Source organism: Acinonyx jubatus, chromosome D2, assembly GCF_027475565.1.
Source record: "Acinonyx jubatus isolate Ajub_Pintada_27869175 chromosome D2, VMU_Ajub_asm_v1.0, whole genome shotgun sequence".
Classification (NCBI taxonomy): Eukaryota; Metazoa; Chordata; class Mammalia; order Carnivora; family Felidae; genus Acinonyx; species Acinonyx jubatus.
In genome coordinates this window covers 73,776,955-73,804,733 of record NC_069393.1, presented here as the reverse complement: position 1 = coordinate 73,804,733, position 27,779 = coordinate 73,776,955, and the positions used below count along the sequence as shown (strand labels likewise).

The following is a 27,779-nucleotide window of genomic DNA, read 5'->3' as shown; positions in this document are numbered from 1 at the left end:
AAGCTTCTCTTGGAAGGAGACAGAGAGGGAAGGGAGGGCCAGTGACTTGTTTTTGTCGTATTCTACTGTTTTCATTTGTGCTTTTGATTCTCAAGGTGAGACTCCTAGAACTAACTAACTAAGAGTCTTTAAATAAGTGTATCAAGATGTTATACAACATATAGGATATTCCTATGCTGTTTATAATATACTTAAAAATCATAAAACCTAAATGGCCCACGATAGGTGCTTGGTTCAATACACTATTAAACTCGCCCAAGACGATAAAAGACACAGACCCCTTTAGAACCGGATTACCCCTCAGGCTTTGGTAGAAAACACTCAGCATTTCACTGAAATGACACTCACACTCGGTTTCCAAAGCGTTTCACAATTTTTCCCAACACCCCTCCGTTTTATGGGAAACTATAAACACAGATACGCAGAGGCTCTACAACATATTGCTGACTGAACACAGCTGCAGAATGGTGTGTGCACAGTGCGTCATTTGTGTACAATGTATGTGTATGTTCACGTATGCGTGGACACAGAGATCGGGAAAAATGTCCACCTAAATGGGGACGGTAACTATCTCTGAGGGGTGGAACTCGTAGCCGGGACGCATGGGAAGACAGAGATTTTTACTTTCGTCTTGATGTTCCACATTGCTGTTTGAATGTTCTTTAGCAAACGGGCATATTGTCTGTGAAAATAATTTTTTTTTACTCTTAAAAATTAGACAGAATGACTTCTAGTTCATTGTGAGTCACAGCCACACACTGGATTCTTTTTCAAATGTCTCATATATGCTAGTATTGACGTTCCCATAACTGGTAAGGTTGATGAGGGCTGTGACAGCTGTGACAGAGCAGAAAGAGGGTCAGGCGTGGAGACGGGGCCTGGTGTTGTGTCCAGACTCTGGAGCTAGGAGAGTACTCTGTGCTAAATCGTTCACCCCTCTGAGCCTCCAATTCTTCGTCTACAAGAATCGGGAAGAATAAAGCGTACTCACAGGATTACAAAGATCAAATAAAAAACAATGGACACAAAGGGCTTTATAATTTCTCAATGATTCTTCTAGAAAGATGGGAGACTCCATTGTTCGGCCTGTCCGCTTTCTGGAGCCTGCCACAGTGCCAAGTACACAGGAAACAGACACCAGATACTGGATTTATGACACCGGGCAAGACACAGGAGCCAATCCAGGGCCATTCCCATCAGATTTTTGCTTCCATGGAACCCCCAAGCTCCCATATTTAAAGCAGACATTCAGAGCGCAAAGGCCCACCCTGGGTGAATGAAATGATATGCAGACATAGGTTCACTTCTAAGCACTTGCCCAGGAACAAGCTGACTCTGAACAGACCTCTCAAATCCTTGACCCCCTCACGTTCAGTCCTAAGATGTGTTTAAGCTGCCAGAAAGACTGGTGAGAATACCAGGCACCATGATATAAAACCATCAGCCACCCAACAGTTACCAAAATGTAAACTGAGAAGTGTACTTGAAGTGTCCCCGGAAACTAACCTTCACCTTGGTAACCCACGGAACCACTGAGGAAATCAGGTTTGTCCTTCTTTAATTTATATTCTGTTATACGTTATAGAGAATTAAGCTTTAATTTTCAAAATCCCTCTAATTGGATAGTACTGATAGGAAGACATCTGGGGCAAATATCTAGGCTCGGTGCGTTCCATCCCAAGCAATGGTTAGTGGTTTGTAGAATGAGTGTGTGGCAAAATAACCAGTGGTTGCTAATTATTATATATCACAGGGTTTGGCATCATCCATAAAGCCCCGCCATGCTGGCCTCTTCCTCTCCAGAGAGGATTACAGAATTGCCTGTTTAGAAATTTTTTTCTCCAAGTTAACATACGTTTTCCTAGTCTTAATTGGATCCAGCCTCTTTGCCCATAAGCAGAAAGGCAACGTTTCTATAATGATTGCATCCTTCACAGGGCAGGCCATCAGCCTTTCCTAGGTCTGGAAGGATCATTGGCTTCCTATTTTCTTTCCATTTGCTCAGCCTCGTTCAAGTGGTGATGTGAAAAACATGTGAAGATTGTGTCCTAAGGTGCCTTCGATTTAGCCAAAAAAGGTATGAGCGTCACGAGCATGAAACATCTCCTCCAACCCACACAGAGCCTCAGAACTGGGGAGAACAGTTTGCCCCAAATGTTTTGATCTAATGCAAATATTTATTTCTTCCAAAACAAATAAAACAAACCCCTTCCAAATTGGGGGTGGGGGTGGGGGAGTTTGCCAGACATTTTTCACAGTTAAGACAAACATTTGGAAAACATTTTCCAATTTGCCCTATACCCTCCGTTAATCTTTCTTAACCACGCCGAATCGTTTCCTAATTTACCATCTACTGTGACATCAAGGCCATTTCTTGAAGATCTTACTTTCTCTGCTCTCCCCCTCTCCCCCACGCAACTTGGAGCATCCATCAAGTGTTTCTTGAACAGACCAGGCACGTGCTCATTTGACAGACACCCTCCCTAATCAGTGACTGTAGGCTTAGACACATGGGCCCACAACAGCACTAGACTTGAGAAAAGCTGGATCCTAAGACATTCTTTGCCATTCAAGTTTGGGGCCCAATTCCTTGTCCCCCACCCCTCCCCTATTTTTCCTAGGGCTTGGAGTTCCTCCTCACAGATGTTATCCGAACATCCCAACAAGCTCCTCCCGAGTGTACTAACAGACAACATCGAGATGAAGCAGAACACATTTCTGCATCAGCCATTACCAAGCTGTTTTTCTTGGGCCGTTTGCTGACCCTCCAGCTTGTTTTCATTTCACAAGTGGTGTAAAACCCTTGCCAAGGTAGAACTCCGTTTTCAAATGACGTTTCTCCAGACCTTTTATCAGCTATGCCCACCAATTACATTGGCTGGGCACCCTCTGTCCTGCGGCTGAGTAGTTCTATCCTTCACCCCTCCCTCCCTTCCTGACCTGGTTAAGCTAGAAGGTTCACCTTCCCTTGCAGGGGCAGAGCAAAGGCCTGACTTCCTGTCCCCTCCTTACCAGGCAGTGACATCATGCTGCCTCTCCAGCATCTCAAGTTTGACGGGGACCCCCTAGGAAGAGACCCTCTCAGCTGCAAAGATCCTTGGAAAGTAAAGCTGCTAAATTAATGCAACACACACACACACACACACACACACACACACACACACACACACACACGTTACTGTCTTCTAAATGCAAACATTTAAAGTTTACCACTGAAAAATGGAAAGAGGTTAACCCTGAAAAGCTTTTCTGGAGGAAAAGGCTGCCTCGCCCCGGGACAGAGACAGGGATGTCCTGAGATCTGGCAGAGGACTCATTCTGGCGGGCTCCCCCCACCTCCCCCACCCCAGCCCCCTACTTTTTAATCAAGTAAAGAAAACTGCAGAGACCCAAGCACACACCTAAGGTGCCATCAAGCAGAGGTACCTGAGGTCAGGGATCTCCCAAGGGGTAGCAAGCACCCCAGGAAGGGGGGCATGGGGCAGACGTGACCGGCAAGGGGTAAGCCAATGCCAGCAGGAACGGGCCTGCCCAGTGCCATGCGTCAGCTCTACCGAGGAAAGGGAGCAGCACGCTGGCAATGACATACCCTCACCACCACCCATCTGGTTTAACACCCTGTCCCTGAGGGGCGATTCTGTGGCCTCTGTGGCAAGATTCTCACCAAGCTCTGCCAGGACGACAGGCCAAGAGGCTGACCTTGCTCTTTTGATGTGTCCGTATGTGTGAGGGATGGGGGAGGGAGGAAGATGCAGCTAGAAGGAGAACACCAGTAATGAGGCTCCAGAAAGGACCAGAGCCATGGGTGCACACATATAGCCCCCTCCTCAGTCACAGATTCATTTGAGTTGATAAACAGTTCTACTTACTTACCTACTTACTTACTTACTTATTTATTTAGACAGAGAGACAGAGAGAAGTAGGCTCCACTCTCAGCATGGAGCCCAACACAGGGCTCGATCCCACAACTGTGAGATCATGACGTGAGCTGAAATCAAGAGTTGGGTGCTTAACCAACTGAGCCACCCAGACACCCTAGGTGTTTCCATTTTAAAATAAAACTGTTTGGTGGCACCTGGGTGGCTCAGTCGGTTAAACATCCGACTTCGGCTCAGGTCATGATCTCACAGTTCATAAGTTTGAGCCCCGTGTTGGGCTCTGTGCTGACAGCTCAGAGCCTGGAGCCTGCTTCGGATTCTGTGTCTTCTCTCTCTCTCCCTCCCCTGCTCACACTCCGTTTCTCTCTCTCTCAAAAATAAATAAATATTTAAAAAATTAAAAATAAATAAAAATAAAGTAAAACTGTTTAGGTGTTTCCATTTTAGAGTAAAACTGTTTATGGGGCACCTGGGTGTCTCTCTCTCCCTCAGCCCCTCTCCCCCACCCGTGCTTGCTCACTCTCTCTGTCTGAATAAATAAATAAATAAATAATAAACAAATAAATAAAATGGAAACACCTAATGTGAGGATTCACCTATCAGTAGTCATTCACAACCTAGTAGGAATTACTTCATCCAATGTCTCTCAAATTGGCATTGACCTGAAATCAGGGTGTGTGAGGGCAATTATACTCCCATTTTGCCTTTGTCAGGAAATCTGACAGAGACCCTCTTTCTCTTCCATAATTGCAACCTCATGGGCATTTATTTTTTTAATGCTTATTTATTTTTGAGAGAGAGAGAGAGAGAGAGAGAGAGAGAACAAGCAGGGGAGGGGCAGAGAGAGAGGGAGACACAGAATCTGAAGCAGGCTCCAGGCTCCGAGCTGTCAGCACAGAGCCCGATGCAGGGCTTGAACTCACAAACTATGAGATCATGAGCTGAGCCGAAGTTGGAAGTTTAACCGACTGAGCCACCCAGGCGCCCTGGGCATTTACATTTAGAAACCATACTGCCCTGAGAAATGAGTTTGCTTTTTGGCTTACATGACATGGAGGGGAAAGATTTATTTTGGAACATTAAAGGACTGCGGAAGGTCGCTCGAGGAAAGCCCACAGTTCAAGTGAGTTCCTTTCTCTCAACTCAGTTTCCCCATCTATTAAACCAGGGTAATCTCTAGTCTGGAAAGTAGGGAACAGACTAATAGACCAACTGAGAAGGCTTGGGGCAGCCAAGGCACTGGCCACAGTGGGCCTCTGCCACTGCACAACAGGGCAATCATCTTATCTGTTTATCTCAGTTTCTTTTGCTTTCCCCAAATGCCCGGAAGTTGTCCTTCCAGGTTCATTTCATTGTTGCCTTTTAAAGAAAGATTGATACTCCACAGATTGCGAATTCCTAGAGACAAGGCAGGCCCTATGGAGATTAGCCTAATTTATTACTGACTTCTGTCAGGAGGATGTTACCAGTCGACTCTGGCACAACTTCAAATAGAGTTCCTTGCTTCAGACACCAAAGAACAGCAACTAACTGTTTTATTGTTTCCAATGCTTATGCTGCTCTAAGCGAGCTCTAACTGGGTTATCTTTAAAATCTTTCAACTCTCACAGGCAACCGTTTTTAAGAAGAAATCATTTGAAAGCAGATCCAAAGATGGTGTGTTTTTGACATCTTTCTCCACGGTCTTATTCCAATCTGTCCTGTTCAGAAGAAATGGAAAGCCTTAAAATTGTTTTACCTATTTTCACCCTTATTTTAAAACACCTTTTTGAAGTCCACAGAAAGAGTTGGGTTGTTGGGGTTTTTTTTCCCCCTTCCTTCTGTGGATTTACTGTATATATAACTTTTTTTTTCTTAATAAAATGATTGTTTTAAAATATCCTCAGGGCGCCTGGGTGGCTCAGTCGGTTGACCGTCCAACTCTTGGTTTTGGCTCAGGTCATGATCTCATGGTTCGTGAGATCAAGTCCTGTGTCAGGGTCCTTGATGACAGCACAGAGCCCACTGGGGATTCTCTCTCTCCCTCTCTCTACCCCTCCTGCACTCACACACGGGCATGCCCCCCACTCTCTCTCTTTCTCTCTCAAAGTAAATTTTAAAAACTTTAAAAAATAAAATAAAATATCCTCACATCAGGAGTTTCAAGAAGGAACATAGGGCTCTGTCTGCATCTATAATATGCACTTAATTTGAATCAGGAAAGTCAGATAGTTGCTCAATCTAGGCAAATTTCTCAACAAGATATGAAAAAATAAAAATATGACTGGCTCATCACCACCACTAATATCTATGAGTGTCCTTGAACTAAATTTTTCTCCAAAGTGACTCATTCCTAATCCCTAATCCCCCAGCTCCCCTCCCTGCCTCTGCCTTTTTCCCTCTCTCTTCTCCACACCCTCCCATTTCCCTCACTCTTGCTCCTTTACCTTCCCCCCAGTTTTCATGTCAGAAGCTAGGGGGCTATTGCCCTCTTCAACTGAATATGCAGAACCCTAGAGCCGCTATGTCCAAATGAACTTTTTGCAGTGCTGGGAATGTTCTATATCTGCGCAGTCCAACCCAGTAACTGCATTTGAAATGTGGTTAGCATACTTAAGGAACTGAATTTTTTAATTTTAATCATTCAAATGTAAATAGCACAAGCAGCTAGTAGTTACCATGTTTGGACAGCACACCAAGCTAGAGAACTAGATGCCTTCAACCCTTCCAGGTCACTCCAGGTGACAGAGGACGTGCTCAAACCAGTCCCAACAAAAAGCCAGAAAGGAAGGCGGCCTCCTCCGTCGTCACTCCAGAAGGGCGGCCCATCAGCCCCACCCAGGCCACTGCCCTAGCTCCAAGGCTCCACCTGGAAGGCACGCCGGCACACCACTCTTCCCCTTGGATCTTGTCATGGCTCAACCAAATGGTCCTCTGCCACTGCTTCAAGTATCTTCCATTTGCAGGGACGCAGGAACTGACCTTCAGGAAATCACAATGTCTTGGAAAATTAGTAGTTGTCCTGCACACGTCAGCCTGTCCCTCAAGTATGACCTTTGATTATCCTTAAAGTATACTTTGGTCCCTCAGGCTACTGAGGACCAAGTTCCAAGTTCTAAGAACGCCGAAGGCAATACAGTAACCTAGCTATGCAGGTCACAGCACCATCAACTTCAGCTTTGGGGAGGAAAAAAAGTCTAGTTCTACTCATATCTGATTTACCAGTTTAAAAGCCCAAGACAAGGGGCGGCTGGGTGGCTCAGTCAGTTGAGCATCCGACTTCAGCTCAGGTCATGATCTCATGGCTCATGAGTTCAAGCCCCACATTGGGCTCTGTGCTGATGGTGCAAAGCCTGCTTGGGATTCTCTCTCCCCCTCTCTTTCTGCCCCTTCCCCACGCATGCTCCCTCTTTCTCAAAATAAATAAATAAACTTAAAAAACAAGCCTAAGACTTGGGACACCTGGGTGGCTCAGTTAGTCGAGCGTTGGGCTCTTTGATTTCTGCTCAGGTCATGATCTCACAGTTTGTGAGTTTGAGCCCCTGCATCAGGCTCTGTGCTGACAGCGTGGGGCCTGCTTGGGATTCCTTCTCCCTCTGTCTCTCTGCCCCTCTCCTGTTAGTGCACTCTCTCTCTCTCACTCTCGAAATAAATAAATAAACAAAATTTTTAAAAGTCTAACATGAAAATGATGACAGGCCCCTGACCTCTAGCAGCATGTCTATAAGGCTGATATCCTCCCACAGGGTCCTTCAACAACAGATGCTGAATGAATGAATAAATGAATGAATGAGTGAGTAATTCTACTCTTAAGAATCTCCGAAGACAAATTAAGAATGGTTTTCTTAACCTTTGGTTAACCAATGATTGGAGGGGCATGGGTGATGGTCTAGTGAGGAAACAACTGCTTTCTTTTTAAAAGGTAGCATGACTGGGGCGCCTGGGTGGTTCAGTTGGTTGAGCATCCAACTTCGGCTCGGGTCACGATCTCACAGTTCATGAGGTGGAGCCCCGCATCAGGCTCTCTGCTGACAGTGCAGAGCCTGCTTTAGATTCTCTGTTCCCCCTTCTCTCTCCGCCCCTCCCCCCTCCTCAAAAATAAACATTTAAAAAATAAAAAATAATAAATAGCACCTTCTTATTTAAAAAATAATTTAAAAATTAAAGGTAGCATGATTTGGGGGGGTTGCCTGGGTGCCTCAGTCGGTTAAGCATCTGACTCTTGATTTAGGCTCAGATCATGATCTTACAAGTTCGTGAGTTCGAGCCCCAAGTAGGGCTCTGCACTGACAGTGCAGAGCCTCGTTGGCATTCTCTCTCTCTCCCTCTCTTTCTGTCCCTCCCCTCTTGAGTGTGCGTGCTCCTGCTCTCTCGATCTCTCTCAAAATAAATAAATAAACTTAAAAAAAAAAAGGTAGCATGATTTATACAAAATGGTGTGTGTCCTCCAGTGTTTGAATGGTAGTAAATGGAACAACATGGTCTTTATCCCAAAAAGATAAATTTTAAGATGTTTGATTGATTAAAATCTTTTCAATCTTTAGGATATTTTAAAATAAAATCTTCCCTGAAATAGAACAGAAAGTGTTTTAAAGTAGAAATCACTCCCATTATCTAAGCCCGCATGAGCCATTTTAATCATTTAAAATCACACCTTAAAACCCTTTACCTTCACTATTCTATTTTGATATGAGGTGTGGGGGCTGGAGGGAATAGGACTGGAGAAATTCCTGAAATTCCTTCTCTACATGTCACCTGTTTGTAGTCACCTTCTCTCATATTCTCAAGTTTCCTTTCGGTTGCATGGTCCACTGCAGTGATATCTTTTGGTAACCATAAGACTTATTTTTTTTTTACTTCAAAACAAATGTCTAGCTATCATAATGCTTTACCTTGAGCCACAGATATATTGGCAACAAATCTGAACTTTAACTATTGCCCGCAGTCCTGAATGGTTTCCCAAGAACACTGGGAGCTCCCAGATGTGAGGTGAATAGCCCTTGGTAAAGGTGGATTTGGCCATATATTGAGCTCTTTCCTGAATCCGCATGGACATTACTAAAGACTTCAGCCCGGACCCAAAGTGTATCATTTAGCAAGCCACTGCAAGAGCCACAGCACGAATCAAGCTTTTTGGAGTTTGGAATCTGACAAGAAGCAGCTAAGCTACTGGAAGATAAGAGCCTTGTGAGCATTTATCTGATGATTTTTAAAACAGGCAGCTGGATTAATTAAAACTGTCACTTGAAGTCTTTCTGTAAGAGAGCTAGGCCTTCTGAAAACATCGCTTTTGGTGTCTGTACCTTACAGTTGTCAGTACTGAAAAGAAACTTAGAGAAAATCAACGGCAGTTTCATTTATCGGCATTGTACTTAATGGGCCAGGCAGCTTTTCGCCAGGGTGAGCGCTGTTCCTCTTGCTCTCCCGTACGGTTAAGATTGAAGCGAGAGGCCATGGGGTGGAATCAGTATGCCTGCCGACGGCAGTAAGGAGGCTTAAGCTTCAGAGACATCCCAGCGTTCTAATAACGAAATATACGGACATGTCGGTTTTATCATCATGAACTAGGGGTGCAAGGGAAAGAGGATGGGGAGCGGGGGTGGGGGTGGCGAGACACGGACTTTCGGTCCTGTTGTGGAATGCTGAGGCTGTGGGGGAAGAGCCTGCCCCTTGCGCCTGCCCCTCACAGATTCCCTCCCTCCTCCTACTATCCCTAGCCTCTGCTAGCACACAGCTTCACCTTTTCCCCAGGCCCCTATCTCATCAGGAAGAGCCAGGCCAACAAGTCACAGAGTTGTCGGAGAGAAAAGTTCCTACGCACTCTGCTTTTTGGCAATTGTGACCAATGGCCAAGTCATTACATTTCTGACTTCTGGGTTCCTGTGCTCAGTGTCTGCTAAGATCATGAGCGGGAAAATATGATCAGTACTCCCTCTGTCGTCCTTATCAATCAGATATGGTCATTGCTGGCCCTGTGAAGGAAGGTGAGCCCTGGCAGAATGGCTTCTCATCACTGTTCACTCAATGAGTGAGGCGAGAGATCTAGAATATGAGAAAAACATAAAAACCTTTACTGCAACAATAAAACTGAAAAGAAACACACAAAAGGAATTCTGCAAACACTCTTTCTCACTATTATTTCAACGCCAGCTTGTGTGCCAATTTTCTGAGATTCTAAAATGTAAACAGATAGATAGAGAGAGAGTTAGTCTGGATCTCTTTTCATTAAATGCTTAATCACTTAGCTCATTTCCATAAACTGGCATGAATTCAGCCTCAACTTCTCTTTTTCCTTAACCACTTTTTAGGAGAGTAATCTGAAGTTCCTAAGAGTGATCAAGGCAATGTTTTCTCATGAGACCAGGACAGATAAACAGCCCACAACATACATTTGGATGGTTTAAAATTTTGAACCTACATCTTCCGAGATCTATCTTTTCTTATTCCAAAACAATTTTCACAAAGGTGCCGTGAGTTTGCTTTGTTTTGTAATGACTAACAATGAATCATTTGACTCTAATCCACTTATAGATTTTCTATTTTATTGCTATATTCATGTTTTCCCCTCATACATATTTTATTATGGTAAGAATTTGAATATACAGTGAATTAAGAAACCATCTGCCTTTAAGAATGCATAATAATAACAAAAGATAGGCCCCAAAATTACCCACCAACATGGACAACTACAATTTCCTTTATAACATTTCCAAAGTGTGTCTGTCTTTCTTCAAGGCCTGTTTCTCTATTGTTTGGGACAAATGTGACTTTTACTTGAAAGCCACATTTTAAATTGTTTACAATGTATTTTGTTAAGTGAACTAAATTAAATTTCACATACGCCCATTATATTTCTCATCTGTAACCTTTCACAAGAATCTCCAAGTAAGAAGTGCTTTAGAACATTCTAAACAACTTGGATTATTAAAGATACTAGAAATTTTACGTTAGATGTTTCATTAAACTGAAATTTTCATTTCTGAATATTTAGAAAATTTATTTTTCTCTTCTCAGTTATATACTTGAAGTCACTCTTTCAAACTAAGGAGTTTTCCCCCAAAATTGCTTTTATTTCTAAAACCTTCCACACTAACTAGAAGCCATGTGCTCAGATATTTAATAAAGACCCAGTGAGAAGAAAGTGGAAGCACTTAAAATCGTGGATTCTCTTTAAACATAAGAAAGAAGGAAAGAAAGACACATTAAAAAATGCAACTTCCATGTCAGTGATTAATTTTTCTCATTCATGTGTCAGTCTCTCTGTTTCCTTACAGACAAGGCCCTCTCCATTTCAAAGACATCGTCCAGAGTTATTTTCTCACTGTGAGATGACTACCAAACTCCCCGAGAAATTGAAAAGACTTCCAAACGCAAAGGAAGTGAAAGGCACATTCTCCAGCACTTTTAATCACTGTAATTCGGTCATTCCATATAGGTTTCCGGCCTTCAGTTCTCTTCCCTACTGTTCTGAAAAACCCAATTTGTTAACCTGCCAAACAAAAATATCAGGCTGTGGAAAAAAAAAAAACAAAAACGAGAGAGACCAGTTTAGGAGAGAAAATTGATAACACTTTGCCAACTCCAAGCAAAACATTTTAAAAGAAGCCACCAAATGCTGAAAGAAGAAAACAGCATGCCCCAGGCAAACGGATGTGTAGAGTGGCAAATCTAAAGAACAGAATTTCTCCTTAGGGGAGAAACCAGTGAAATTTGCAAAGCCTCCAGCACCACCATATCCAGTGATTTCCCAAGAAATAATTTCAGAATGGAGGGAGGGTGGAAAACTTTCCCAGCCCCCAAGCCCTAAGATATGCCACCACGTCTCGCCACTAGGTGGCGGTTGCAAAGGCAGCGAGAGGGGGGCTGTTTTCACCACTTCTTTCCCTCCAGGACGCACAGCCCAGTCCAGGGGAGAGCCCACTAGATCCCACCTCGATCCTGTTCACTAAAATGCCAAGTTAGGTAAAAAGAAAAAAGCTCAGGGCTTACAACCTGAAATCAGCAAGTAACAGCCTCGCCTACAAATCTGTTCTCACCAAAGCTGACCAATGGAGCGGGGACGGACGTGCATATTTTAAACGCTGCTGGGGTTTTCAAAGCAAACCTTCCAGGCGGCTGGTTTAGAGCACATGTGACGACGAAATTACGACGTGAAGCCTGGGTTGAGTTACTGGGCTGTGCATCACCCACCCGCACAGCGTGTACAGAGCCACAAGGTGATGGAACTGGCTGGGTAAACATGAATCGTTTTATTGCGAGCCAGAAATTCTTCCTTCATTCATCAAAGTGGGTGAATGAAAATATGAAGTAGGTAAGGCATTTTTGTGCGCTGCCCCCTGAGTCTCCTTCTGAAGTCAAGACCTTACTTAGGCTCCCTTCTACCTGGGGCGTCAAATAAAGCCTCCTCCCATGAAAGAGAAAAACCACTTCCCCTTTTTGTAAAATGACTGCACGCCAGAGCTCAAATCTTGGCAAAAGAGATGTTACATAAATTCCAGGTGTTCCTAAATATGTATGTTTACATGCAATCATTTTAGGAAGCATCTAAGTTTCTGGGCCACTTTTTCTTTTCTTCTCTTTTCTTTTCATCTCAAGGAAGAGGCCAAATGTGTGTTTATAGCTTTGACCGAGGCTTTTACCCACTTCGTTTTGACGATATTTCCTGCCAGCTAAATGCAGGAAATCTAATAATTTGCACCCAAAATGCATCTAAGCACCCAGCACACTTACCTTTCCTTTTTTTTTTTTTTTTTAAACTGAACCCAGATCAGGCAGTTCAGTGACCTCTCCCTCCCATCACCAAAGGGGAAAAAACCCAACTCTGAAATACCGAATTATTTTCTAGGTGATTTGTACAGCCATTCTCCCGTTATTCTATGGACAGGCTAATTCCTTAACATCTTACTTTGCCTTTAAAAAGCTTCCTTCCACACGACGGGATTTCCCTAAGAAACATTCCCAGCGGATGGTTTCCAGCAATAGCCTATATCAACTCAGCCTGCGCAAGCAAAGACTTGGCTTCTGCTAATTCCACTCCCGCCCCCTCCCCGCCCAACACACACACACACACACACACACACACACACACACACCAATTCACACACACACCAATTCACACTCACAGAACCATCCCGGGCCGACTGGAAAAGCTATTTTGTTTGCATGTTTGCCCATCTCTTCCTGAATGAATGCTTTTCCAACTGACCTTTCAACAGCTGCCGAGAAGGCACGGTCTGTAAGGTTAGAGCCGGAAACTAAGGGATATTTTAACATCCTAATCCCTGCAACCTCCACGTTTCTCGTTCTCTACTCAAGTCCAGATTCTGTGATCCCAAGGGCAGGAACCCTGAAGCGCCTGCAGAGCAGCTCTCCGAGGTGTCCTGCTCGCGACCAACTCACTGCAGGCATCCTGCACACGCACAACCCCAGCCTACTCGCGGCCCGACACCCGCACCCTGGCCCGTGGCGAATACGCCAGGCACGCACCAGCCCTGCCTCTTACCTTCCCTGGCTTTCAGCAAGACCGTGTTGGCCACGATGTTTTCCAGCTCCATTGACAGTCGGCGGTCAGCGAGGGAGCCTGCCGGCGGGGCTGTCAGCTGCTGGGGGTGCTGCCGCTGCTGCTGCCGCTGCTCGGGCTGCCGCTGCTGCTGCCGGAGCCGGGAGCCGGGAGCGAGCAGCCCGCCTTGCCTACCGCATTATTCCTGCTCTTATCCCTCGGAGTTTTCCCCCTCTGCGAAGAGGAGCTGCCGCCGCCGCTTCTTCCTCCCTCTGTGTCCCCCCTCCCCCCTCCCTCAACACTTTCCCCCCCACCCCCCACCCTCCGCGTTTCTCTGTCACTCCATTCTCCACCCCTCCGGCTCCCTCGGATGCTTTAATGCCTCGGATGCTTCTGCCTCCCCTCCGTCCCTCCCGGGGGTGTGGTACTAGCAGCCTTGGGCGGCCGCACTGCGCAGGCGCCAGGCGGGCCGCGCCTCCTGTCTCGGCGCTCACAGGGCCGGGCCTGCTGGGACTTGGAGTCCTCAGGACCCGCGGCGCTGGGGCCAGACTGGCGCGCGGCTGCCGGAGTCCGAGACCCGCCCCGGGACTCTCACCCAGAGTCAAGGCGGGCGCGGGGTTGCGAGGGGACAGCGGGCGAATCGAAGGCGGTTCGGCCGAGTCGGAGCCCCCCCAGTCCCGGGGCCGGGCTCCCTCTGGCCCGCTTCCCGCCTTGCCGAGAGCCGGGAAAGCGAAGTCCACGGGCCACGGCGGCGGCGGCGGCGGCGGCGGGCGTAGCGCCGCGTTCCGGCAGGAGCCGGCGCGGGTCCTGGCCGCCCCTCCGGGCGTGCTCGGGTGGGAGGAAGGTCAGCCCGGCGGGCTCCGCACGCTGCGGCCGGCCAGTGTGCGCGGTCTCACAGGCACACGAGCCGGGACGCCGACAAAGGTGTACTTTGTTTCCGCCGAGGGCGCGAAGGGGTCTGCGAGCCGGCGGCGACCCGGCACTGGTGGCGGCGTGGGTAGCCGTGCGGCCTGAGCGCCCCCTGGTGGCCACGGGGTGGCGGCGCGGCGGCAGGTCCACGCGGACCGCGCCCCCCAGGGCTCCGCACCGCTTCCGCGCGCTGGCGGGCACTCGGGGGATCCGGGCGTGGGAAGCGGCTCCTTTCTGCTAATAAAGTGCCTTGCAGCAAGCGGGACCCGCGATTCCACGATCCTCGTTACAGTCAAACATTCCGATTTATGAAAACGCACACGGAATCGCCCGAGTCGGCCGTGGACAACAGTAATGAGTAACGGCGGGGAGCCAGTGTTGGAGATAACGTTTTCAGATTCCAAGCGTATTTATCTTGGGGCTCTGAGCGCCTTTCAGCTGTCTGCTCAGAACATCAAACCTTCAGATCTACTCTCAGCCTCTCTCCCTTGCTTCCTTTGAACGTCCCACTCCTGGGAAATGGGCCCTCAGTCACCCGTGGTCGGCGACGAGTGTCCTCCGGGCTGGGGGAGGGGCGGCTGGCCCCAACGAACAATGAGGGCTTTGCCTCCTCTGCATCCTGTGGGCCGGATATCCGTTCAGAAACCCGGCTCTGGGCCTTCTCTGCCAAAAAGGAGGAAACCTTCTGTCCCTAGGGCTGCCAGGAAGTGGCAGGGAGGTGCCGGGAGAAACAGAGAACAATTACTACACATTGGAGAATGTACAGGAATTAATAGACTTTCGAAGCCCTGGAAACCGGAATGGTCGCAGATTTTAACAGCACAGCATTGTCTTGTTCCTGATGCCATACACCCACCACCACCGCTTCCTGGTGTCTGGGTTTGGGTCTGGGGGTCTCCCTGGGCCTCACTTGATCTTGTCTGCAGAGTGGGGGCAATAACAGTATGCCTGTCAGAAGACTGGGAGCTGAGCAGATGACTTTTTAGGCATCTTCCACTGCAGGAATTACTGTTCTAAGCAACCCAGCCAGGCTTGGTCTTGGCTATATATCCACATGCCCAGAGGCGTGATTTATAATGATAGGGTATTTCTCTGAATCCTAGAACTGGCCGCATCTTAGAGCTCACCAACTACAGCCTGAGGCCTGTTGGAACCCAAAGTTTGTGTGACTGAACATTAAAGCAAAACAAAATAAAACTAAGCGAAGTTGATTGCCTTTAGATGGTTTGTGCTCCGAAGCAGCCTTCTCAAACTTTTATGTGCGTAGAGATCACCTAGGGACCTTGTTAAAATGCAGATCTGTTTCACTAGGTCTGTCCTGAGATTCTGCTATTTCTAACAAACACCAAGTTTCTGTCAATCCTGCTGGTCAGTGGACCACACTTTGAGTAGCAAAGTTTTATGGTTAGCCATATTATCTGGTTATCCTATCTATGGTTATCATATTATGTTGTTAGCCAACACTCTTATTATCTTATACCCAGCCCAGGTCCCCAGTGATTGCCTAATTTTACCTAGTTGGCCTTTGTAGACATTTGAGTTTGTAACTCTGGAAAATCCTGCCTGTGCCGACTGATTTGACAGATGTGAAACAGACCCAGAGAGAATAAGTGGGTTCTGCACAGTCATTCAGCAAGTGAAAGCCTAGCTACTCTCTCTGCTGCATGGTAAGACATCCTGCCTACAAAAATAAATGGTTACACTTCAAGTATCTGTGCCTCTGTGAGGAAATTAGGACATTCCAAAGGGAGAATGGAATGATAGTGGCTAAATTTACTGGATCCAACTGTGGGCCAGGTCCTGTGCTAAGCGCTTTACATGGATTATTGCATTGAACACAACATCCGGATGAGGTAGAGAACATAGCCCACTTTTATAAAGTCACCAGGTTAGGAGAAGTTTTATAAATTGCCTAAGGTCACACAACTAAGAAGCAGAAGATGTGGGATTTGAACCTAGCAGTCTGACTCAGAGTCTATGCACTTAATTTCTGGCTACCTCAGGCTAGCCAGCAAAACTTGGCTGCAATTGACCTATTTGGCTGCCAGAGTGAACTTAAATTGTATTGTAAGAAAGCAAAGCAGGCAGTTGGCTAAGTGATTAAGACTTAAGGGGGTTTTCCACTCCACCGTTATAGCTTCCTATAATTCCACCATTATAGCCTTATTCCTTTCAATTAACTGCATTAACAGCTGCAGTCTTCTAGAGAACTGGGTTTGATTCGAGAAAGAGTCGTCTATTAAATATCAATAGATCAGTAGAGAATCTTGCTAGCTGAGCGCAAGAATGGAAATCCAAATGGAAAAGTGGGTGAGTTTGAGAGGGATGGGCATATGTCAAATACTGACTTCCAAATCCGCTTGGGATCAGCTGACCCAGAAATGCAAAAAAGCCACAGTGTCTCACTCTTCATTTGGCACCTGTATGACATGGCTAACGTTGCTTGCTGGGTCAGAGTTCTTGTAAATAGAAATCAACTATTCAGGAAAGCCACAAACTTATCTTGGTCCTAAAATATAGATTGCTTTTGCCAGAGTAATCCAACTGCCTTTCTGAATAGTACTGGATCTGGAGTTTTCAAGCCTTTCCTGGCCTCACAGCTTCCTAATCATCAGGAAACAGCTGGAGATAATGCTTTCATTCTCCCGTTTATTCTTTCCTTCTTCGGAGTTTACCGCCATGTGCCAAGCGCTGTGGGGAAAGCAACGGTGGTTTCCCATGAGAGCTGGCCAGTGGGAAGGAAAGCAAACTGGAAGGCAGACTACCAAGATAGAATAGAATAAGGATCATTTTGGACACAAACACAAGGACTTTGGAAACAGAGAGGAAGATTCCAAGAGAGGAGAAATGAGAGCTGAACGTGGGATTGGAGGTGTGAGGTTTCCAGTTACATCCCCTCCTCTGAGAAGTCCCTTCGTGGATGGTCCCAGGGGTTACCAAATTTGACATTAAAATTTTTGCCATGCTGTAGACCGCTGATCATTCTTCTATTTACTTAATATTTATCTTTACAGTCAAGTCACTTTTAAAATTTTTTTCAACATTTATTTATTTTTGAGACAGAGAGAGACAGAGCATGAACGGGGGAGGGTCAGAGAGAGAGGGAGACACAGGCTCTGAGCGGTCAGCACAGAGCCCGATGCGGGGCTCGAACTCACAGACTGTCAGATCATGACCTGAGCCGAAGTCGGACGCTTCACCGACTGAGCCACCCAGGCGCCCCAACAGTCAAGTCACTTTTAAAAACATTTATTCATTCTAATTAATAATATTTATGAAATGGGGGTAGTAGTAGAAACATCACAGTTTGGAAACAAGTGACCTCCAAGCAACATGTGGAGCTTTAGCAGCCTTTGGTTTCACGATGAACCAGCTGATCTTCATAAATGCGTTGGGAGGCTTCATCCTGTTGTTGTCAGATGATTATGACCTTTAGACATCTAAACACCCATCTATCGGGTTCTTGCATGCAAGTTCAGAAAAGAGGTTCCTGCCAATATGCACACGTCTACTGATGGTCCCAGCCACACGTGGTCTCTATGCTCTTGGAACTACAGCACTTTAACATGGCCTTCTTTAGTGGGAAGGAAAGGCCTCCTTCTTGGTGCCATATTCAGTTAGGAATGTCTCCACAGTAGATCAGCTTGTGTCCTGAATAGTTACAAAGTTGTTGCCTCCATTGTATAGAGAGGAAACTGAGCCTCAGAGAATGAAGTCTGTTGCCCAAGGTCAACGGGTAAGTGAGCAGTGAGGCTAGTCATTTAGGTATCTGCCTTCTATACTTGACGGCCTGAAATGTGTCTATATCATCTTCCAATTCCCTTGTCTATAGAATCTAGTAAATGCCTTGCACGTTGTGAGTATATAGCAATATTTTCTGACTTGGAGCAAACATGGCATGACGTAGCCCCACCTAGGCCTCTGGGATCCGGTTAATCCATTCTAGTTAACTATCAAAATCCCCATGTCCCTGCCAGATCAGATATTAAAAAGGAAAAGTAGGAGACTTACCTCCTGGTATCAGAGGTCAGTATCACAGAAAGTCATGGACAATCTCAGTCCCCAGAACTCCCGCTTCTCTGGCTACACTTCCACCCTCAAATCCAGCTGTCTCCTGCAATCAGCCCAGTAGTTAAACTGATAGCACAATTTTTTTTTTTTTAAACTAAGCAGACGAATTTTAATTCACTTTTCAGACAGAGTGAAACACAAGATAGTCACTCCAAAAATGGTGCACAGAAAGCTGGACATTTTTTGTTTCGTTCAGCACTGAGCACTCAGATTTAGGTGGAGGAAAATGCTTAACTCGGTAAGGAAATTGCACAGCAAAAGTATAAAAATTAATCCAGAGTGGAAGGAGGAAAAATAGTCTCTTTTCTAGTAATCTACTTAAAAGCCAATGATTTTCTGTTAATACAGATAAGAAAAGAATCCAAACCATCATCAAAAAAGAACAACAACAACAAAAAACCCACTTCTGGTCTTCTTATGAGTAGCATCTATGAGGCCAGACGTGACCAAATCCAGCTTCATTTGTTGGAGCCTGGAGGCCTATAGTGGAACTATGGATACCATCATGACAATAAAGGTAGAATTTCTTCTTAAAGAGGAGGTGAGATGAATTGAATGCAAAATTTGGCGCCCTTAAAACCAGATGACTCATAGGTGAAAGGGGCTCTCCAGCAGTTTTGACCTTAATGCTGCAATAACATAAACTTTCTCTTACTCCCGAGACTCTGGGCCCAATTATCTCCAAGACATGAATATGAAGGTTTTACTGTCCTAAAATAAGCCATGGCAGGTACGTGAATATTTGACCCAATAAAAGGAGGGCATACTTGCTCCCTCCTTGAAGTCCCAGCTAGCCAGTTATATGCTAAATGGGATCTGTCAAATACTCGGAGTTTAAAAATGTAATGCTTTGCACAGATGGCTTTTTTGACAGTTACGTGAAATGGAATATCATATCTAATTTGGACCAATTGATTTGGGGCAGGCTGAGCCCCTCCTGTAAAAGCAAAGTCACGGGTATTGTGACGTAAAAATGAGCTCGTGCAGGAGCTGGCAGGTGGAGCACTCATTCCTGGTAGCTGGTCTCCTCCATCCATAGGGAGAGGATGCCATCTAGCATGAACTCTGAAGAGCTGCAGCCAGCCCCCAAATGGCAAAAGTAAGCCTCAGGGTCCACGTTTTTGTGGCCTAAAATCTGTCCATGGGTGGGCTAAGCCAGCTGGTATATGATGCAAACTCTTCCTACATACTACGAAGGGAATTTTGCTCATGAAGTGATTACTGGGTCATGGAATGTTTCCATTACTTACATCTCAAAGCTCTACAACCCTCATGTGCTTCAGGATCCAATGAGGATTCCAAGGAATCCCCTCCTCTCTGGGCTGAATCTGGACACTCTTTGTGAAGAGGTGGGGGAAAGGCTAGCCTGTTCTTATTTAGGATGCGGGATGTTCATTCCCTTGAACGGCGGGACCATGACTCATTTAACTAGCTGTCCATGGATGAACATATTTATTATTACCAATCTTCTCCCGTAACAATGAAACAATAATTTTTTTAAAGAATTAATGAACATTTTTTTGTCATCCACCTTTTAAACTGGAAATGAAATTCGCCTTTTTTTGGTGTCCAGTTCTATGAGTTTAGACAAATGTATATACTTGTATAACCAAGATGTAGCAACATTCCATCACCCCTGATTTTGTTAACATTAACTTTTTTCTTCCCTAAAAAAACATCTGTGTTTCTGAAACATTAAACAGAATTAACACATGGTCCAGCAGTTCCCACTCCCACATATATACTGGAGAGGAAGAAGACACGTCTGTACACAAATGTTCACAGCAGCATGATCACAATAGACAAAAGATGGAAACAACCCAAATGTCCACCAGCAGAAGCCTGAATAAGCAAATTGTGGTGTGTCCATAGAGTGGAATGTTATTTAATAATAAAAAGGAATGAAGTACAAGGGTACGGGTGGATAAACCTCAAAAACATTTTGCTAAGTGATAGAAGCCAGACGTGAAAAGGCAGCGTCTAACTGCATTTATATGACATTTCCAGAAAATTCATAGAGACAGAATTATAGATTGGTGGTTGTCAGGGGCTAGGCTAGAGGCAATAGGAAAACTGCCTACTGGGGGACTAGGCTTCGTCTTGGGGTGATGAAAATGTTTTGGAACTAAATAAAGATGGTGGTCCCCCAACACTGTGAATGTACTAAATGCCTCCAAACTGTTCACTTTTGGGGGCACCTGGATGGCTCAGCCAGTTGAGCAACAGGCTCTTGATTTCAGCTCAGGTCATGGTCTCACCGTTGGTGGGTTCCAGCCCCACATCAGGCTCTGCGCTGACAGTGCAGAGCCTGTTTGGGATTCTCTCTCTCCTTCTCTCTCTGCCCCACTTGCACATGTGCACTCTCTTGCTCTCTCTCTCAAACATTTTGTAAAAATTAAAAAATAGAATGATTAATTTTGGGGGGCACCTGGCTAGCTCAGTCAGTGGCACATATGACTCTTGATCTCACGGTTGTGAGTTTGAGCCCTGCAATGGGTGTAGAGATTGCTTAAAAATAAGAAATTTTTTAAAAAGATTAATTTGGGGGCACCTGGCTCACTTGGGCAGTGGAGCATGTAACTCTTGGCTCCGGGGTTGTAAATTCAAGCCCCACATTGGGTGTAGAGAGATTCATTTAAAAACTTTAAAAAAAATCTTTAAAAATAAATAAAATGATTACTTTTATTTCATTAACATGAATTTCACCTGAATTAAAAAAAAAATGTTTAGGGACACCTGGGTGTCTCAGTCAGTTAAGCATTGACTTCAGATCAGGTCATGATCTCACAGCTTATGAGTTTGAGCCCCGCATTGGTCTCTGTCCTGACAGCTCAGAGCCTAGAGCCTGCTTCAGATTCTGTGTCTCCCTCTCCCTCTGCCCATTCCCCACTCTCTCTCTGTCTCTGTCTCTCTCTCAAATATACGTAAACATTAAAAAAAAAACTTTTTAATGTTTAATACGTAAACATTAAAAAAAAACCAGTGATAAGTGAATACTTGGATCAGAGCAAGTGATGAATGATATTCATGTGCTGAACAACAAGGTACAAACTACCTGAAAAGTAGGTAGATACTATTAGTCCCATTTGAAGTATAAGAAAATTACAGGCCAGAGAAATACAAGACCCCTAACCAGAAAGCTTCAGGGTTGAGACTCCCAGACCAGTGCCCGAGTCTAGATGCAGAGCTGCTCCATTCTACTGCATGGTTTTCTCAAATGATTCAAAACTGTAGCATTTTTACTGAGCGGCAGCAACCTTGCAAGAGTCGCAGCGTGGGGGGTAGTGAGAAGAGATGAACAGAAGGGAGAGGCAAAGGAGAGGAGGAAGAAATAACAAACAGAACACCTAGGTCAGCAAGCTGACCCACTCGGGGAGCAACGGGAGGACAACAGGCAAACAGATTGCTTTGCATGGTGTGGGGTGGGACTCCTCCGAAGGAAGAAGGTTTGAGCCACATTAAGTCGCCCCATTAGGAAACTCCAAACCAGGAGCTGTGCTGCCCCACTTCCGCTCACCCTGTCAACCTCCTGCTCCAACATCTCAAACCCTTGGGAAAATGAAAAGCAGCTTCTCCTTGCACATGACTGGGGGCCCCTTACCCAAGTAGCCTTAACAGAGCAGAGAGATAGAGCCCATAATAAGGCTTTGAACATAGTGAGTGTGATGTACAGGCTATGTGCTCTGTGACCTGGCTCCAGCTTTTCTGAGATGTTGATGACTCAAAGGAGTCACAAACTATTTGAGCAAACAGTAAATACTTTGTTGTGTTGTTGTTATGGAAAGGATGGAGGAAAAAAATTCATCTGAGGGGGAAGAAGGCTCTTTTATTTGGGGAAAACACTTGGAGAGGCTTTAGCTGTTTGAAAATGAAGCCAACTTCCTCCTCTGGAATGGAGAAGTCGGGAAGAGTGAGGATTTAATTGTGCTGCATAATACTCTAGAGGGATGTCCTCATAGAGGGACAGCTCATCGCTGGGGATCATTCTCTTTCTGGGAGAAGCCCAGAGTGGGGAGAGGGGTGCAGGAGGGCTGGGATGAGGGAAAAGACACAAGATCTATGGTGTTCCATGTAGGAGCAGATCCCTGCGACCTGAGGGAAGGAGGGATATTACAAAGGACAAAAATGGTCCCTAATGTGTTCCCATGGAGCTAGGCAGATGATAGGATATGCGAACAGGATGGTTTATGGTCCTGCTTTATTGTTGCCTTTGCCATGTGTTATCCCCACGCCTTCATTTTAAAACAATCACTTGTCTTAGCTGGCACTAGGGAATTGAGAGAAAGGCATGTGACCACACTGAGACCCAGAGCTGTGTGCAAGAAGACTGGCAGCAGCCCAAAGAAGCTTCTGGAGCAAGGGCAAAAAGGGAGCTGAGAATCCCAGAGCGGCTGTCTGCCATGGGGCAGATGCCTGAGGTGAGGAACACGCCTAGGATCAATATGGGCAACAAGAAAGATTCTTTAGGGCTCTGGAGAGGCCCAGGAATGGAAAGTGGTAAAAGGCTGGGCCACTTGCTAATCTAGGTAAATAAAGGCTCTGGTGGTAGGAATTTGGTGCCACTATTGATGCCATTTCTGCCCAGCATGTCAGAACAGAATCAATGAACATATACACCTGAAAGGGTGGGCCTACACCGGCCGACTCCATCCTGTTCTGTGTCCTTCACCTTGACCACACCTCCTCCCCTTGAGTAACCCGCCCCCCCTCACCTGCCTAACAGGACTCGGACCCTGCCACAGCCATTACCTCACCAACTGCCCCTAGGCCCCAATAAAACCTTTGTCTTTTTGAAACTCGCTCTCTCTCCCCGGTGTCTCACCGCTGCGTTGGTGCAGGTGGGGGATTGAACTCGAGCTAGCTCCAATAAAGGCTCTTTTGCTTTTACATCGGACTCGGCTCCCTGGCGGTATTTGGGGATCACGAATTCTGGGCATAACAACGCCGTCATCATTCAATCATTTGTTATTTCCTTCCTTTGACATTTATTGAGTGACTACTAGGCAGAGAGCCTAGTTAGGTACCGTGGGAGACCACAAAGATGAGTAAAACATGCGAGTCCTGCCTTTAAACAACTTCTAGGCTCTTGGGACCAACCAGTCACACATTCAACAAACCAGAATAGGAGACAGATCAATGTGAGAAGCAGAGGTTGCTGAAAGGAGGTTTTAAACTGCTTGGATCCAGTGTTGGCAAAATCTAGAAGCCACCACTTTCACTCATTGTGGAGGGAGCGTGAACTAGCACAGCCTTTCTGGAAGGCAGTTTGGCAAAACATACCAAAACTCATAAATACACACAGAACACTTAGTCATAGTAGTTTCACTGGTGGAAATATACCCCAAAGATACAGATAAGAATGTGTGCAAAGATGGCCTACAGGATGGATAAAGATCATAATAGGGAGAGAAATTTCAAGCAACACAAACCTCCACCAATAGCAGATTGGTTAAGTAAGCTCTGGAACAACACTTCAGTGGTATACCTGTCAACAAGGTTCAACCCAAATCTTATCATGAGGAAATACCAGACAAGCAGACTAAGAGACATTCTACCAAAGGGACAGCCTGTGTCCTTCAACACAGTGATGGACAAGGAAGGTAAAGAAAGAGTGAGGAACTGTTCCAGATTAAAGGAAACTTAAAAGACCAGAAAACCAAATGCAAGGTGTGATTTGGGAATGGATCATGGAGGGGTGAGGAAGATTGTGTGGCCAGCTGTAAGGACATTTTTAGGACAGTTGATGAAATTAAATATGGTCTGGGGATCAGGCAGTAGTGTGTTGATGTTAATATCCTAGATTTTGATCATTGTACCATGGTTATTATGAAAAAGAATGTCCTTGTTTTTAGGAAATACACTCTCAAGCAATGAGGGGCTTCAGAAAAGTGAAGTGTCATTCAAGCTGCAAACTAAGATAGCCATCAGAAATGATTAAGACACACAACATGATTCAAATATTGGCTCAAGGCAATGGTGGAAGTTTTTTTTTTTTTTTTAATTTTTTTTTTAACGTTTATTTATTTTTGAGACAGAGAGAGACAGAGCATGAATGGGGAAGGGGCAGAGAGAGAGGGAGTCACAGAATCGGAAGCAGGCTCCAGGCTCTGAGCCATCAGCCCAGAGCCCGACGCGGGGCTTGAACTCACGGACCGCGAGATCATGACCTGAGCTGAAGTCGGACGCTTAACCGACTGAGCCACCCAGGCACCCCAGAAGGTTTTTGATCAAACACACAGGATTTATCTCCAAAAGAATTATGTTGATGATAGCTGCCAAAGGCATTTAGGAGACATAAGTGTCAGCTGGGGAGGTCAGAAGTGCCTATACATGTGTGTTTTTAGCCAGGTCTTCAACCAGGCTCGTCTAAATGGGCTAGGATTCTGCCATGTGCCAGCCACTGTGCTAGGTGCTGAGGACAGAGTAATGAATAAGATAGGAGCAGCCCTTGCCCTTATTGGGGCTTGTATGTGTCTGAACAAAGGATACAAACAAGGGCCCAGAGAGAATAACACATACAGCCTTTTTTTTTCTTTAAATGTTTGTTTTTGAGAGAGAGACAGAGTGTGAGCAGGGGAGGGGCAGAGAGAGAGGGAGACACAGAATCTGAAGCAGGCTCCAGGCTCCGAGCTGTCAGCACAGAGCCCAACTCGAGGCTCGAACCCACGAACTGTGAGATCATGACCTGAGCCGAAGTCAGATGCTCAACTGACTGAATCACCCAGGCACCCCAACACACACGGTCTTTAAGGAAGTCCTCTTGGTGAGGATGACAGCTAAGCTGTGACCTAAATAAGGAGAAGGAGCTAGCCAGATGTGAGTGGACAGCATTCCCACCAAAGAGCACATCCTGTGCTGGACGTCCTGTGTGGGCAAAGTAGGAATAGACCGATATGGCTGAAGCAGGAATGGGGTGGGAGGAGCCCAATGTGTTTTCTGAAAGGAGGCAGAGGCTCAGACTGTGTAGGGCCTTGTATGAATTTGGGTTTTACTCCAATGCACTGGGGAGCCATTGGAGAGTTCTAAGTAGGACATGAACTGACCTGCTTGGTGTTTGAAGAAGAGCCACTGTTGCTGCTTAAGTGAAGAATAAATGGGAAGGAGGCAAGAGTGAAGGCAGAGAGATGGGTTAGGAGGCCTCAGGGAGGGGAGAGGGCGAGGAGGAGGAAGGCTCGCTTAGACTTCTGTAGTGTCTCCAAACCAAGTTCCGCTTAGCATTACAGAGAGAAGCTGATGGGGCTAAGAAGGGTGGCATTCATCCTCCGCTTTTCAACCTGGTTCCCATGACCAGCAGCACTCCTGGCCCAGAGCGCATTACAAATGAATATTTCTACCTAAATCCTATGACCAGCCTGGGGATAGCATTTTGTGTTACAATTTTTTTAGTGCTGTGTCCTAGTTTGGGTTCTCCTAGACCCTGAGACAAATCGTACGGGGAAATGGCCGGCGAGGGTGTGTTAAGTCACTTCTGTGGGTGACTAGAACTTAACTGGTGCGGACACTCCGGGAAACACAGCTCAGCTCATCTACCCAAGTGGCAGGGGAGCTGTGGTATTTCTACACCAAATCCGTTCACCCGGCCATTGCAGGCTGGCTGCCAGGAAGGGGGTCAATTCTCTCTCATTTCTGCCTTCCTGGAGGGATGGGCCCATCCCCCCTCCCCAGTTATGAAGAAAGCCCTCAGCACAGAGATGCAGGTGTCGGTGGTTGGGAACCTCTGGAGCCCAAAGAAGTGGCAGGGTCTGAGGGATTCTGGAGACATACAACAGAGTGGCCTGGACTCTGCGTTGTGTTTTCTTTCACTTTTGAAATAGAGCTCAGATGATGAAGGTGACTGAAACTCTTTAACCACCAGGAGACCCTGAGAAGCTAGGAAAGGATTCCAGGGAGAAAGGATGATGGCTTGGACTGAGGAGGTGGCCATGGAGGTAGAGAGAAATCGGTGTATAATTTGAGTGCTGGTTGGGGGCGAGGAAGGCAGCAAAGAATAGATTTGAGGAGAGAAAACAAGAGTTTGGTTTTGTGTCTGTTAAGTTTTCGGGGTGTGAGGAACATCCAAGGGGAGATGAGGCAGGACTGGAGGCACAGCTCCACAAAGCGGATGGGTCGGGGGCACCTGGGTGGCTCAGTCGGTTAAGCATCTGACTCTTCGTTTCATCTCAGGTCATGATCTCATGGTTTGTGAGTTCGAGCCCCATAGTGAGCTCTGGCTGACAGCACAGAGCCTGCTTGGGATTCTCTCTCCCTCTCTCTCTGCCCCTTCCCTGCTCACTCGTGTGTGCGCTCTCTCTCAAAATAAATAAACTTAATAAATGAATAAATGAATGAATGAATGAATCAATCAATCAATCAATCAATCAATCAGGGTGCCTGGGTGGCTCAGTTGGTTAAGTGTCTCACTCTTGGTTTCAGCCCAGGTCATGATCTCATGGTTCATGAGTTCGAGCCCCAGGTAGGGCTCCACATACTGACAGGGTGGAGCCTGCTTGGGATTCTCTCTCTCTCTGCCCCTCCCTTGCTCGTGTGCCCTCTCCCTCTCTCTCTCTCTCTCTCTCTCTCTCTCTCTCTCTCTCTCAAAATAAATAAATAACAATTTAAATTAATAAATAAAAAATAAAAAGGGGATGGGTGGCCAGGGGTTAGGGTGGAAGAAGGGAAGAACTGAGGGAGCACAGAGGATGTTTAGGGAAGTAAAATTATTCCACGTTAATGGAAATGTATCCTTACATACTCATCCAGACCCATAGGATGTACAACACCAAGAATGCGTCTCAGTGTAAACTACAGCCTTTGGTGATGACCTATCCGTGCGGGTTCATGTCCTGTAACAAATGTACCAGTCTGGTGTGGGCTGTCGGTGGCGGTAGGCTGTGTGGGTGTGGGGTGAGGGAATCGATGAGTACTCTCTGAAAGTTCATTCAATTTTGCGGTGAACCTAAAACTTCTCTAGAAAATAAAATCTGTTTTTAAAAAGTTGGGGGTGGGGGATAGGTTAAGGATAGGCAACAAAGATAAGCAGGGGAGAGGTTCAGAAGAGAGCAACGATGTGCCAGGGGCCGGGCAGAGGAGGAACCTGCACAGGATGAGCAAACAGGAACTAACCCCAGGCCTGCTGGGTGTAGGCACCCCCTTACTGCAGCTTCCTGGGAGATGGGTGTTCTTAGATGGGGACCCTCAGACTCTGAAAGGTGAAATAACCCACAAGTTTAAACTGAGAACAAGTGACTCCTTCCATCACTCTGCTGCCTGCCATACAGAGGACAACCTGGAGTAGTAAGGCAATGAAGGGATTGCCAGCGGATAAGACTCAAAGGAGAAGCCTTTGCTAGGAGGTGTGTCTCTGCTTTGAGGCTTCACCTCCCCTGAACCCAGGAGAGAGTTGAATTTGGGGCTCCTCGTTAATGAAAAAAGGAGAGAGGAAAAAAAAAGAATGCTTTTTGCCA

General features: G+C 46.1%; 1 protein-coding gene across 2 annotated transcripts in view; it reads right to left on the bottom strand.

The window, feature by feature from the left end:
* Window positions 1–13,650, bottom strand: part of GRK5 (G protein-coupled receptor kinase 5) — a 211,345-nt gene extending 197,695 nt beyond the window's left edge. For both annotated transcript variants that reach the window (XM_015065880.3, XM_027063232.2), the window contains exon 1: window positions 13,360–13,650. In XM_015065880.3, the coding sequence (XP_014921366.3) occupies window positions 13,360–13,411 (52 nt within the window). In that variant the 5' untranslated portion in view covers window positions 13,412–13,650. The remainder of the gene's footprint in view (window positions 1–13,359) is intronic.
* Between the last annotated feature and the right edge of the window lie 14,129 nt (window positions 13,651–27,779).